At 40.9% G+C, this 15,533-nt stretch overlaps 4 protein-coding genes across 4 annotated transcripts; 2 read left to right on the forward strand and 2 right to left on the reverse strand.

Moving 5' to 3' along the window:
* Positions 1-82: 82 nt before the first annotated feature.
* On the reverse strand, positions 83-739 carry HO173_009495 (uncharacterized protein; the record flags this gene model as incomplete). The annotated part of the gene is made up of 2 exons (XM_037311385.1): positions 83-354; positions 511-739. 2 exons carry the CDS (start codon positions 737-739, stop codon positions 83-85), a joined length of 501 nt encoding a protein of 166 aa, XP_037161819.1.
* A 3,563-nt stretch (positions 740-4,302) lies between these two features.
* On the forward strand, positions 4,303-6,247 carry HO173_009496 (uncharacterized protein; the record flags this gene model as incomplete). The annotated part of the gene is made up of 3 exons (XM_037311386.1): positions 4,303-4,562; positions 4,626-4,813; positions 4,866-6,247. The coding sequence occupies 3 exons, from the start codon at positions 4,303-4,305 to the stop codon at positions 6,245-6,247; spliced, it is 1,830 nt and encodes a 609-aa protein (XP_037161820.1).
* Positions 6,248-13,197: 6,950 nt separating this feature from the next.
* Positions 13,198-13,773, reverse strand: HO173_009497 (uncharacterized protein; the record flags this gene model as incomplete). The annotated part of the gene is made up of 1 exon (XM_037311387.1): positions 13,198-13,773. The coding sequence occupies one exon, from the start codon at positions 13,771-13,773 to the stop codon at positions 13,198-13,200; it is 576 nt and encodes a 191-aa protein (XP_037161821.1).
* Positions 13,774-13,914: 141 nt separating this feature from the next.
* Positions 13,915-15,282, forward strand: HO173_009498 (uncharacterized protein; the record flags this gene model as incomplete). Its single annotated transcript, XM_037311388.1, has 1 exon — positions 13,915-15,282. One exon carries the CDS (start codon positions 13,915-13,917, stop codon positions 15,280-15,282), a length of 1,368 nt encoding a protein of 455 aa, XP_037161822.1.
* Between the last annotated feature and the right edge of the window lie 251 nt (positions 15,283-15,533).

Genomic DNA, 15,533 nt, shown 5'->3' on the forward strand with positions numbered 1-15,533 from the left:
AGGACAGATGGCATGAATTAACTACTAGAACGAGCCCAGCTCAATTCTGTGCTAACAAAACGCTGTGATGCGTACTCAAAAATCAGGCAACTCTGGTGACCTGGTCAACAACACAAAGATCTCGCACCGGCCGTCTCTTGAAATCCAAAATCGCATGCAGTATGCAACACACGGTGTCAGAAGAGACGTCGCCTCTATCCAATATACTGAATGCTCTGGAACGACCCACTGAAAGCCACACAAAACCCGGCGTCACTCCCGTTTCGACCGTACCAGGTAGTCTGGCCTGTACAACCTGGCTCCGTGTAAGTATTGAAGCTCTGACGTAGCCACCAGCCATTGCCCCAACTCCCCCTGTGATTTCACGTCAGCGTCGTCACTATGAGATAAGCATGCAAGTATCATGATTCGATCAGGTCCCGATTCCCGACGATACAATGAAAAAACACTTTCCAAAACCCCTCTTCTGTGTCGCAAGCAGATATGAAGGGAGTTGATGGTTCCACATACCAAATCTCTGTGTCGTTGGTGTAAACTCAAGGCAGTCCTCATAATTCATTCCACCGAGTTTGGGTCGGGGATGGGCGTCGTTGAAGACACCGTTTTGGCAGTACTCGTCTGTTTCCTCGAAGCAGCCAATCCAGGCTTTCGTGCTGCGTTTCTCGAGGCTTTCGTTGGTGGTTGGAAGGGACAGAGTGGTGAGGCTCAAGGCTAGAAGGAGGAGGGCTTTGGTGAACATCTCGATGGAGTGGAATCGAGTTGAGTTGAGTTGGAGATGTACTGCGATTATGTGGGGTGTGGATGGAGATTGCTGTAGATAGTATGTGCTGGGGAAAGTGTGTGACTGTGAATGGAATATGCGAGTCTAAGGAGTATGATTGTTTCTTTGGAAGGGACGCAGTCTGCTTTTATATATGTTGGGGAAGTCTCTTGAAGTGGAGCATGAGTCATTCGACTGATAGCACGCGAAGTGTTATGGTAACATGAAACAGATGAGTGTCTGCTGCTGTGTCATGTCATTCAAAACCATGACTACGAGACGATACTTCTTCTGCCGCAGAATGGAAGAAGATTTGTACTTCACCTGGGCGTGCGTATCATTGGGCATCATGATATAGTCTTTGTTTTGCCTATGAGACTGGAGAACTTGGCCAATGAAACCCACAGGGAGAGATTCAAGATGGAACGGTGAAGAGTCTTGGAATTTCGACACTTGGAATTCGCAAGTTGTGCTCTCGAAACGATTTCAGATCTGATACAAGTTTGAGAAAACAAGGTGGACTTTCTCATGTCCAATGACTTCTTGATTACTAGCCTTCGGCAATAGCTTTGATTGGTCATGTGAAGCCGCGGTGGTTTCAGCCTTGCTCAGCACCCAGACCCATCTACAGATGCTACTTTTAGCCACGACGGATACCGATCGTAGCCGGACCACTTGGTCTCCATCTTTATGACCATGTCATTAGTTGGAGGTGATTGAGTAGCCGGTTCCGGAGGTTAGGAAAGATGGTTGAGATGCAGGGGCCCGGCGGGCAGCTGTAACATGGCTAATATCAAACATATGCCCTGTCACTTTACCCAAATCATAACAGGCATTCAACGCCCTTAACCCCCCCGGAGCGCTTCACAAAGAGCCGGCCTCGGATTGCACCTATGGATGCCTAGAGAGAAGGCGGACAACACATGCCTCTTGCCATCGGTAAGGGAATCATTACCACAAGGACACGGACATGGCGCAGCCTTGAATGAAGGAAATCCATCCAACCAGCGCCAACATTAAGCGCCTAGGACTGTTGCTGATTAACGACGGTGGCAGTAATAGAGAGGTCCTGTTTCAGACCTTCTGTATATGTGTTACTATCCCCCCACCCTGCTTTCTGAGCAGCTTCCCCTCGTCTCAGGCCATACACCACTGAAAGGGAAATAGCAGGCATTTTCTGACGCTCCTGTTCATTCTCAGTCATTGCTCTTAGGTTTCTGACTCATGGAAGACAGATTTCTATCGCCCTGACAACTTGTCACTCTATCATGTCAATGCTCCCTTCATTCTTTCCTTCGTCATGATCCTCAACATTCTTCCAGCATTCGTCCGAGCGACGCCGTCATCGACAATGATCAGGCCAACGTTCACTTACATCTGCTGAGGAATCTCTTACATTACTATACCTGGGTGATACCTCGACTCCGACTTTGATTGTCCGGTATACAAGCACGATCCAGGCGCCCTATAAAGACTTCGTCCGTGTGTTTCGGACGTCCGGAGGACCGGATCTTGCTGCCACACTACGAAACGCTTTCTGGGGCTGCAACTCGACCGTCATTGCAGCGTATACGCCAATAACGTTTCCATGGCATAAGATCATGTCCAGCTAAGTAAGCTGACTTCAAGGGTGCATTTCTGGGAGCCATCGATTCTACCACAAATCGAAGCCAAAGTCTCTCCAATCCTGCGAAGCCGACGATCCTTGTCTGTTTGTTACACAAGACAGCAAGAACAGTAGCCTTACTCAAAGCTCGGCTTCTCATCAACCAATGAGCGGCGACATCCAAGTCAGCGAAACGGACCATCCAGACGGACAGATTTGGAGCTTGGCCCATCCAGTGCCGGTCGTGAATCTTGAAGCAACTTCCAAGGTTGCAGCGGTAGCACCATGTGCTGGTTCCTACTGGTCGCATATGATTGGGGTTGTTCCAATACCGGTGGGGTTGACTGCCTGGCCCTGAAATGGCTCGACACCAAGGCAGGAGGCCGCGACGTGTCAAAATCATCCAAATCTGCTTTTGATGTTATGGCTTCTGAGAAACGAAGCCCCCATCATCATCGTTGATCCTATTCTCAACAACTCGTCGCCTCTGCCCTCCTTGGCTCTCTCTCCATTTTCCTACACCGCTGGTTGAGCACAGACACTCTTCAACCCGCACCTTATTTTAGGCTTTCCCGACAGCGGCAGACGAGGCTCCGGTCTCGGGACGATGCCCAGGTTGAGTAATCGTAGTCGTAAAGATTGATGCCTCATTTGTTCGCAAGAACCAATGCGCGCGTGGAAGAAAAAGCCGCAACAAGTGTTGAAACAAGGTACAGCACAATCAAGCGCAAGATGCAAATAGCCTCCGGGCCAGTTTCCTTCTAAAGCGTTTCTAGTTGCTCAGAATCCCCCCCCCTACGTATACTGCCCATCTTATCATGCTGCCAATACTTGCAGTCCTCAGCGCTCAAATCTTGTTATTCTACCTCGCACCGGTCATTTTGGCAAGTCCTCTGCAGCCCCATCTACCGACATTGTTCAACTCAGTCACATTGAATCCTCCCACTCTTTCAATCATCAATACTACTTTTCTCGATGATAACCCCTGCTTATATCCCAGCCCGGTCCGCCTCCCAACAACCTACCACGATTGCGCAGCTGCCGCCATGCAGATAACGAAAGGGTCAGTCATGGAACATTATACCTTCGGTCGCGGTAGACATGCAACCTACAAGCTTCCAAAGACCTTCCACAGTGGCACATGTGTCGTCAACCTAGACATGGTTTACGACGACCAGGAAGACACAATGACCCTCCTAGAGATTCAGGGGGCGGCTTTTGCTCTAGCGATTCAGTGTACGGCTGGCGCAGTTTTTAATCTGGGTGGAATTGAGGCCGTGGGCCCGAAGAAACAACTGTATGTTACGATTGTTGGCGTAATGGCCCAAAGCACATCTTGAGTGGCTATGTTTAGCGCCACTATAGCTCATTTCGAACTAGGTTAGAGGCTGAGACTGCAAGCTATTCTCGTAATCAAGGAGGGATGCGTCGGAGCAGCTATCTGAAATGCAGAATGTCTTGTTCGTTTCACTTTGACAATGTATCACGTACTTCATACAAGGTCTTCCGTTTGATCTCGCTTCCTTTCTGTTGTTTTCGTTGCGTCGTACGCCAGCAAATCCATTCCTTTGGTTCGATCACAACCGTCTGAAGTGAAGATATAGGCGAAGTTAATAAGGAAAGCATCTAATATCGAAGCGTGCTGCGTGGTTGGTAATTTAAGGTTTTGAACATTCTTCTGCCCCCGAGGAATGCAGGCTAGCGAGGAGACAACGCGATGTGTATCATTCCAAGGACCATTCTCATTTCTCTGGAAGGATTGTCAGTGCTATAAGCCTGCGAACTTAGCACGCTCATAATTTCTTCCATTCAGCACACTTTTTGTTATTGTCTCTACTTTCCATCTGAGTAATACTTCTACAAACTACTTCGTAAAGACAATAATCGCTGCTAATCAATCCTCCTCAACTCTTGGGCTTTCACTCCTTCATCCAACATGAAGTCCCGAGATGGGCTTGCCCTTGCGCTGTTGGCTCTTCTAAGCAATGATACAACGCTGACACTTGCTCAATACGTGACTACTGTCACCGTATCCATCAATACCGATCCTTTCTGTACAGGCATTGGAGCGTTTGGTGGTAGTGCCGCTGGGGCCGGCAACACTTCTGGCTCTGGCGCAGGTGGTTCTGGATTCGGATCGGGATCTGGGGCCTCAATTGGGTCTGGCAACGGTACTGGCTCCGCTACCAACAGCGGGTAGGACCACTTCTCCCTAGGACAACATAAATTGGAAAAGAAGCATGCTGACTTTATTTCCAGTGCCCCAATCATGCCTAGCAACAACACTACTGGACATAATACTACTGGACATTTTGATGCTCTTGGTTACTACCCTGCTCCAGCAGACGGAGATCTCTTGGGTGGTCCCGTCTCCACCAGCCCTAAGATGACAACGGAGCTCTGTGATACCACTTGTCAAGGATATCCCTACATGGCGCTCGAGAACGGTATATACGTGAGAGTCGTATCGGCGAACGTTTTGGATCTGACAACTGCTAGGAGATGAATGCAATTGTGGCTCATCTGCACCCAACGGCTCACCATCTTCTGTTCCCCCATCTAAAAACAAGAGAGAGGTCACCAGCGGCGACTGCATCCCTTGTGCGGGCAATAGTAGCGAATGTTGCGGCGCCCCTGGCGGTTACGCACTCGTCTACCACGTTACGCCGAATGTCGCTAGCTTGTCAGCAGTCCCCTACAGTACGATTGAATCGGCTAGCTCCACCATCGGAACTTCATCCACCTCTTACTCACCCATCTCTTCTGCCTCAGTCGTCGCGGACTCATCCACCGGCTCGGATGAATCGGTCGTCATTGGCTCCACCACCTCCTCCGCTGCGGTCGAGTCAACTTCCACATATGTCTACAGCACCACTGACAGCTCTTATTTCTCGAATTATACCTTTTCCAACACCGCCATAACCGCGGCTACTATCACACCTGGCTCTGCGACGGCCAATATTACTAACACCGCAACAGCAGCGAACGGAGGTAACAGCGGTGTTAACGCAACAGCAACCAACGGCGGTAATAGTAGTACTGTCGCAACAGCCATCGGCGGCAACAGTGGTGCCACCGAAACGACAGCCCATGGGGGCAACACAAGTGGCATGGATCCATCAGTCTACGGGGTTGATGGCGGGGCCACCGCAACAGCCAACGGTGGTGCCACTGCAACCGTAGGATCCAGCACTGCCGAGCAAACTCTTGAGTCTGCGACTCCATCATGTGTTAGCTCGGCCAACTATGTCGGTAACAACACCAAATACAGTGATTATTTCGGATACACGTACGACATTAGGTGCAACTTGGACCTACAATCCTCGCCTGCCGACTCCGACGCACACGCCGAGAGCTTCGAGGATTGCCTCGAATATTGCTCCCTACTAACGGACTGTGTTGCTGTCACCTACCAAGATCCGCCCTCCACCCCAAGTAATTCCAGCAATTGCTATCCAAAATGGAGCTTTGGCGGTTACGCGGCATCTACCGTTGACGGATTGTACAGCGGTGTCAACGTCAACGGTCCTTCCCCTGGCACTCTCGAGGATCAGAATCTCTGCACGACAAACAACACCCAAGGCGTGTCTTACGACAATCAAGCATACTACGACGATTACGGCAACGCTTGGACCATCGGTTGCGATAACACGCTCGCCATTCCCGGCAGTGCGGCTCTCTCCAGCACAGTTACCGACACCCTGGCGAGTTGCGTCGATTATTGCGGCGTATACGACTCGTGTGAAATGGTGAATTGGACGGGGCCGCATATCAACGGCACGGCAAATGACCCCAATTGCTTTCCTGCGTCCTCGAATGGAACGGCTGGTGCTGCCGATTCCGCGCCAGGGTCGGGGTACGCTGTTTCGAGCCCTTCTTAGTATTCTATTCAAGGCATTCCGGCGAAGAGCTCGACAGAGGCAACAGGATCTTTGGTCTGCTGTTAGTGTTGACGTTGAGAGGAGGTCCTTTATCTATGTCATGAAGAATTCTCTTTTGCCCTAGACCGTGATAGTTCTTCGCTGCATATATGCTACCACAAGATAATCATTCTAGTGCTCGTTACTTTCAGATTCATCATTTGCCGATCTCACGTGTTATTGAGAAAATGTATCTTGCCAACATCGATACGTTTCGAGACTATCTCGCACGTTCTTAATTTTCTAGAGTTGGTGGAGGAACCGTGGCACAGGTATGAAGTCATTCCTTCAGGCCTGGAACTCATGGTGTCGCATTCCTTGTCATTCTAAAGTTGCTATGCGCATAAGATCATGTCACATTGCCGCACAGATCGGAAGGCAGATTTGTGCTCGAAAAAACCTCAGATGAATGACGCATTGCACTCCATCCCATTATCCTAGCGACTGGGGGGACTTCGCTCATAGAGTGCATGAAGGCTTAGCATTCACTTTGTTTTACTTCGTATTCTGCTAATAATTTTTTTTAAGGATTATATAATGACTTCATAGTCGGCTGATTGCTCTGCTCCTTTTGGCTTTGGTGTTGCAGTCGTCGATGACTCGAAAGTATGCGCTTCGAACAATGCTCTCGTGGTCATATTACAGCAGATGGTACTATGCAGAAACTCTGATGGCGAGGTATGACCATGTTGTGTGCGTGTGATGCAAATTGCGATCGTACAAACGGCATCCAGGAGCCGTATCTCTCACGAACACGTTTTTCTGAAATTTGCCTGCAATTGTCACAGGAGTGTTTCCTTTGCATTCTGCATATTTGCCGTGCAGACATTCATCGAAGCACTTGTCTTCATGATCGTTCTTTGAATCTCATGTCCCGTCAAGCAAGCCAACGATATCCAGCTTTCATACCAGCACCATGCTCAAGACGTCCTATTCACCGAGTGATGCGGCGCACTAATCGGACACGAGCCCCTATCTGTCTCTGAGCTAAGCATCAGTAGACGTCATGGATGAAGACAAGTGATCTAAGTTCAAGATCATCGTGGCGAAGTCTACCTCGCTGGGAGCTCGACGCCACGCCCTCAATACTTAGCACCCATTCTTTGTACCTGTACAAGGTCCCGTCATGCGAGAATGAATCGAAGCACAGAGGCGATGATGGGAAAGATTGACGGGCTCATGAAAAGATTTTATGCAGAGGGAGGGAAATCAGAGGGAAGAGAAGAAGTCAAAAGTATTTTCAAGCGGGAGCTGAAGATATTCCTCTCAGCGCAGGACAGGTGCTTAATATATCGAAGTCTCAGGAATATGAGGCGACCTATCTGCTGAAGCACATAATCATTCCTACATGACTGTGAAACAGCCAAACACATGTCTTCCCTTGAATGTGATTTGACAAAGACGAAAATCTTTGGTGAAATGGGTCACATTATCATTATGCTCTGCAAGCCACGCTTGTTCTAAGTGTTTTGATTGCGAGTAGAAGCGCGGAACTCACAGATCTGCTGAAGCACCCCAAGTCGCACACGTTTTACGGCACAGCGGAGACGTGCCATGGATTCGCGCACGTTTCACACAAATTCTTGGCCGGGATGATGGGATTATGGCAGTCGTAAATATATGTCCGGTGAGCACCAAGGTTGAAAAAAAAAAAAAAAAAAAAAAAAAAAATAATACGTTGATTTATAGGTATTATAATTCTATAGGATATATTAGATTTAAAATTATAATAAAATTAAAATTTAATAGTAAAAAGTTTATTAAGTATTTTATAGGTATTACGTTTATAGAAGTAAGTAATAATAACTTTATTATAAAATTAAGAAAGTAATGATAGGACGCGTCGCGATAATATTTTAATTATTAATTAATAATAGTAAAAATAATAACGATAGCTGCGACGCGCTTTATAGATAATAGCAAAATATTATCGCGTCGCTTTATTTACATTATTAAGTGCTATTCGCTAATAATAGCGCTGCGATAGAAATATAAAACCCTTTGAATTATTTATTTTTGTTCTTCGCAATTCTAATGTTTTATAAGTGTTTACTTAGGCTATAACGTTAATATTAATATTAATATAAATATAGTATATCTTATTATACTAGTAGTCTACTTTTTATTATAAGTATCTTATTATTATTAATCGCGTCGGTGCGTAAACTAATAATTTTATAATATCCTTTTTAATAATAATAATATAATAGAGTGTATAGTCGCTGACGCGACTACTAACTTTGATTATTTTACTACTATGCTTTATATACGTATCTACTAATAAGTTCTAATATCTAATTTATTATATAGACTTACTTTTATCGAGGCGATAATTATATATTCAGGTAAATTCTTTTTACGATAACTATAAGGCAAGGCGATATAGCCGCTATATTAAAATCCCTCTATATTTTAGATATAGATAAAAAATTAATATAACGCTATCGCCGCGCTAAATAATTTTAAAGTATCTCATTAACGAGCTAAGCTCGATAAAAGATTATTTAATAGTATAAGTTATAGAGTATACATAGACGACTTGGCTATCTCTATATAATTATAGATCTCTGTGTTTTAGCGATATATAAGCGTATAAAGAATTAAAGGAATAAACGAGTTACTAAAGAAGCTTAAGAGTTTATGATATACGACGAACGTTAATAAGTATTAATATAAAGACTATACTTTAATTACCTTCTCGTTAGAGAACTAAATCAATAAACTTAACTCGAGATCTAATGCTAAGATAGTAAAGAATACTTAGTAGCGATCTTTTTTAATAGTAGCGCTGGCGTAAAGCTTTTAGATAGTTCTTTAATAGCTACTTTGTAAAAATACGCCTATATTAATAGTATATTTTAATATAATAAACTCCTTATAGTAGAGTTAGTATAGTTAAATAATATAATTATTTTATTAATTTATATCTTAATAGTAGTAGTATAAAGGAGTGGGTAATTAGTATTATTTAAAATATATCTAATCTAATGATAATTATATTTATTTTATGCCTTTACTTACTCGTGTTAATTTATATAATTAATGAGTTTTAGTAATAAGAGACTTATCGTTTATTGTTAGGCTTTCGTTATTATTTATCTATTTATAGGTTAGTTTTATTAGTATTAGTAGTTTATTATTAGTAGTATTAATTATACTTTTCGCTTATAGTTATTTAATTTTATTAAACGCCTTTCTTATACTTATTTATTAATAATTTTTTAATCTTTAAAGTTATTATTATTAATAAGATCGGAGTCTATAAAAGGTTTGTATATTATTATAATGCGAAGGTAATAGATTAAGTAAGTATATAAGATATTTGATTTATACGTTGAGAGATAATATATTATATTTTATCTTATTTATAATTTAAAATAATTCTATAAATTTATAAGAACTTCTTACTTAAGTGTATTTAGATTTTAATCGCTATATTACTAATTATTTATCTTATAATTTTAAAGCTAATATATTTTATTATAATACTTATTAGCCGTAAGCGCTGTAAGGGTTATTATCTTATTTTATATTATACTTTTATCTATTATTTATAGCGAGATCTCCCTTAACGAAGTCGTTCTTATTTCTAAGAATTAGATAATATCTATATATTAAAGAACATATTTTTAATAAAGAATATTAACTATTTATATAAGGAACTCTATTATTAATAGTTATTATTAATATTTATTTATCGTTAGGTAGGTAAAAGTATTTTAATATCTAATTTATCGCTTAATTATTGTATGGTAAAAGACGGGCTCGGCTTAATTTTAAAATAAAGTAATAGCGAATTAAAGTATAGTAAATATAGAGCTTATTATTAATAATATCGTTTAATATATTATAGGTATATATAAAAAATATTTTATTAGTAGGAATCGATTATAATAAATATAAAATATATTATTATTTATAAATGATTTATATATAAATAGCATTATAGATAATATTTATACTTACTGCTAAAAGCCGTAAAAGTTATGAAATTTTATAGTTTAATAGCGATAAGTAAGCTTAATTCGCTATATAGGCGTATCGAGCTTTAATCCGTGATAAATATTATATATCTTAATATAGTCGTAACTTATTTTTTTTTATTATTTATTTTTTATTTGTATTTATAATAAATTATTATAATATTTTATATTTTTTTTTTTATATTTTTATATTTATATTTTAAGTTATTTTTAACTCTTTAGTTTTATATTGTTGTTTTTAATTATTATGTATATTATTAATATTTTTATTAGTTTTATAGTTTTTTTTATAATTTAATTTTTTTATAATTATTTACGTGTATATAGCGCTTCGCCACTATAATCTTCTTATTCCTTTTATTTAGTATATTTTTTTATAATATTAATAATTTATTTTAATACTTTTTTATTAAGGCGGTTATTTAATTTATTATTTAATAAAAATTTAAGTTATAGTAGTATTTGTTAGTTTTTTTTATTTATTTATAAGTTTTAAATTTTATAATTGTTATTTTAATATAAAATGTACTTTTTATGTAATTTTATTTATAATATCTGGTTTTATTATAATTTTAATTTTCTTATTATTTTTATTAATTACTGTCGTTTAATTATTTATTATTTATATATTTTTATGTTAAGCGTTGATTTTATTTTTAATTTATGTAATAACGTAATAGCGTAATTACAAAGTCTTTGCTCTAACGCTGCTCTATTTCTTGATTTTATTTTTATTTTTAGAGTTATATTATAATAGTTAATAAATTATATAATTATAAATTAAATTTTATATTTATTTGTTAATTATTATAATGTTATTTATTATATTTATATAATATTATTATTTTATTAATATTTTTAATAGTTTTAAACTAATGGTTTTATATCGTTATTTAGTTACTTAATTAATATTATTAATATATATATATATTTTTTATTATTTATAGTTTATATAAGTTATTTTATTTATAATTTATTGTGTTATTTTATTTAATTATTTAATAATATATTTAATTTTTTAAATTTATTATTTTAATAATTATTTTATTAATAATATTTAATAAAAATATTTTGTTAACAATATTTTAAATTTATAGCTCTTTTATTAATTTCTTTAAGTAATTATTAAATTATATTTATGTTTTTAATAATATTCTAAGTTATCTTTTAAAAACTTATTAATTTGTAACTTTTTTTATTTTAGTTATTATAAATTATTTTTATTTTATTAAAATTTATAATTTTTTGTTATTAATTAATAATATTGTTAATTAATATATTATTATTATTAATTTTTATTAATAGTTTATTTTTAATATATAATTTTAATATAATATTAATTTTTATAATAATAATATTTTGTTTTATTAGTTTATTATTTAATTAATTTATTATTATTAATATTATTATTTATTTTATAATTTTATATATAATTTAATTTTTTTTTTATGTTAGTTAAGGTAAATTATAAATATTATTAAAAATAATAAAAAAAAAATTTCGTCTGAGTTACTATCGCATTATGGGAGCCTCTTTTATTACCTTAAAAGCCTTCGATGGTCTGGGGAGACACGATTCCTATCTTGAGTCTGCGCCGTAGAGGAAGTTCCAGGCCCTTGGCTGGGCCGATTGGGTGCAAGTCTTCATCACACTCACGCTCACCAATATCTCGATAGGCTTGTTTCTCTTACGTATCGTCGACTCGAGCTAGGTAACGATGATGATGTACGGACTAATTCGATTCATGATTCTTTAAGAGCAATATTCGTGTCCCTATTTCTATGAATCTGCAGGCCGTTGAAGACATACTGGGCTGTGGGCATTAATGGCTCCTGCCTTTCGAATCGCCAGGCTACATCTATCATCATTGCGCAAAGGATTAAGGTCGCTTCCGAGAGCGGACAACGTACAGAGTTGACAATATAGCCAAACAGTCCTGTCGATAATCAGAGATCTGATCTGCACAGCGCTGCCAGCATTCTTCCTCCAAAACCTTCAGATCAGCCTGAAGACTAGAATAGGTCTATGCGTACTGATGGGGCTAGAAGAAATCAGTACCGGCTATTGACTAAAGGGACCTGCAGTGCGGCCATATGCTGTACTATGCGCACGGCTCTCTCTCCTGCCATCACTGACCCGGATCTAACAAGCGAGTTCACTATATTTGACGATGGCAGTTGTGGATTTAGCAAACCTGCTCAACATCGTAGGGGCAATATCTGCAAATGTCGCATGGAGGCTGTAAATTGCTAAGATCAGCCTCACTTCTCAGCGAATCTCAAGCTGAGCCAGCTGACGCAACAGACCGCAAGTCAACGTCGGCATCCTATGCGCGAATGCCCTTACATTCCGCCCTCTCTATCTCTACTTTCAAAGAATACTACAAATCCGAAGGCTAGCCAGCGCAAGTGCGGGCATCAGCAAAGAACGGATATGGCCCAGCAATGCGCGCGTCGCAGACGGAGTCTTGTTACAGGGGTCATCTCCATGGGAAAGCAAGCAATCTGGAGATTCGGGCGTGCCTCTGGAAATAAGACTGCCCACGCATCAGAATGTTGAAGAGAATAGGCCGCTGAAGCGTGGGCTTTAGGTAAGCCTAGGTAACCGAAGATGAAGAACATATTCCGAATATCCTGTTCAAGATGAACAGGTAGCTCCTAACGAATTCAATGCAATGCAGCGTCGAGGTCATCAGCCTAGCCACCGTTGTCGCGTGAGAAGTGCGCTACAACTTTCTTGCCTATTTACAAATGCACCTAGTGGTTGACCTTCAATATGACAATATGAAATCAAAATGGATATACTAACTCGAGCAGCAATAGCAGGGGGTTCCCAATCCCTATCTTAAACGCCTACTTTCACACAGGTCATTGTCCCCAAGCCCATATGATATCGAAAATGATGTCAGTTCTCATCCTCACCAGTGCATTATTCACAAGGGATTTTCCTGGCCTGGAGAAGGTCATCGTTCCATCGATCATCGAAAGGTGCCACCAACCGAGATCTGTCCTCATCGTCATCATCGCACCAACCATGACGGGATCTCGATGGCTGAACTGAATCCTCCTCCTCGTCGTTCCACCAATCATGAGGAAGATCTTCGGCCCGGCCGGGAGCATTTCTTCCCTGCTCCTTCTGGAAAACCGCCAGCTCCTCGTTCTTTCTCTCTGTAAATTCAGTCAGAGCCTTCATCAATTTTGCACGCTCAGATATCATCGCACGATGGACCAACGTATCTTTGTCTTTGCTCAAGGCATGATTCAGTGTCTCGATTTTCTTTTCGAATTTTCGAATGGCACGATCGCACTCCAGGATCATGCCTGTTTCGATGCGGACGGCACACGATACACAAATGGCCGGTGAATGTATGACTGTTTGATGGCAGATTGTGAGAGTGCCGAGACATTTGTCTTGATTTGGAGAGTAGTAAGGGCAGAGTTTGGTAGGGTGAAACTTCTTCTCGTGGCCACAGTCTCCAAAATACTGAAGGTTTCCGCGACACATTTTGTTGTTGCTCTTCTGGTTTGAGTTGTATCTTGAATTGGAATGGGTATGAAAAAGTTGTACTGTTGAGAGGAGATAGTTGGAAAAATGATCTAGGAGCAAAAACAAAAACATATGAGATGCCTTTTCTCATGAACAAAGATGCCATCTGTTGTTTGGCTAACATTCCTTTGTTGCGCCGCGCTTGACAAAGAGCAGTGTTCGAAGCTTTTCCGACGAAGAGTGACAAAGCCATTCTTTGATACAAACGTCAGTCACAAACAAATTGACAAAGCCTCGCATAACAAAACGCAAGATCAAACAAAGGCTTTTTCCATGGAGAGTCGAGTGCCATCTTATCTCTCCATCTCTCCCTCGTTCAGGGTTCTGAATTCACAGAACATCGCTCTCGATCCTCACAGTTGCCATACTCTCAGACTCGACCAGAACATAGCATTCACAAAGCAGAAGCTCAACTACCAAGATCCGGCTTTCACAATGGCCGAAGCATTCCTCTACGATCTTCTCCAAATGCAAAACAGCGTACAGAATAAGGATGAGACCTGTGCCATATGCATGGAAGGGTACGGCACCCTCTGTCGTGAGACCGGAACCATCGAGGTGGAAATGCGCCTTCCTTGCAACCATTCTATCGGCTCAGCATGCATTGCTACCTGGCTCAAAGAACACAATTCATGCCCAATTTGCCGGCGGGAATTTTTCCCAGCACAACCACGACCCTACCTCGAGCATGGCATCCTGGACGGTCACGAGAATGGGGAGATCGAGGATGAAGGCGATCGGCCGAGTGTTAGAGAACTCAATCACAATGTCTGTGCTCAGCTCGGACTTGACATGCAAATCACCGTGGTCTCGGGATTGATAATTCAGAAGCTGGTGGAGATGGAGAGATGGAATGAAGATCACACCGAATGGTGCATCGTTGCAGTGAGTATCTACATCGCCTCTTTTCTTGCAGGCGAGCCGAGATCTGCAAGAGAAGTAGCTGCTGTGACACACGTTGATGCCCATCACATCCGCTACACCTACGATCTCATCTACCCTGAGCGGGAACAAATCGTCGATGCCGATTTCCTTTCCTTATTGGACAACGCCTTCGATGAGGTAGATCCCTTGAATTGGCCTGCTCCATCCATGACCGATGAGGAGATAGAGTACGACCATGTATCGGAATTGCTCAGGGTAGGTTGCGAAGAAGGTTCCGACGAGCTTAGATTGGACGACAGATTCGTCGACTTCAGTTACAGTATTGCTGACCATCTTCACGACTTGGGCTTCATGTCTCATCTTCATCCAAGGTGGATGACAGCGATCGGTCTTTTCATGGCTTCTCATATGCTCGGTAGCCCTGTCACTGCCCGACGGGTTGCGGAAGTGGTCGGTACAAGCGAGTCGATTGTCCGCAATGCCTACCGGCGTGTGTACTCCTGTCGTTATCAGCTTGTTGGGGAAGAGTGGTTCGGCAGAGATGATGCGGCGCGTGCGATTGGGCGTTTACCTTCTCCTTGAGCATCTACTCATTATGTAAAGTTGATGATCGAACAAATATATGTTACGTGTCTTATGAGATGAATTTGGCTTCAGAAATTTCTTCTTTTCGGACACAATGTATCCAGCAGAGCAGTCCTCAACGTAATTGGAATAGAATTCCACGATATTCGAGTATCCTTCCATATGCGAAATAGTACATTCCATCGCGCTATGGAGTGTTGCTTTTGGTTTACAAACGGGCTAATTACTAATTCATACCCCGAAACTAT

The sequence above is a fragment of the Letharia columbiana genome (assembly GCF_014066305.1).
Source record: "Letharia columbiana isolate WasteWater2 chromosome Unknown Sc0000040_s0, whole genome shotgun sequence".
Classification (NCBI taxonomy): domain Eukaryota; kingdom Fungi; phylum Ascomycota; class Lecanoromycetes; order Lecanorales; family Parmeliaceae; genus Letharia; species Letharia columbiana.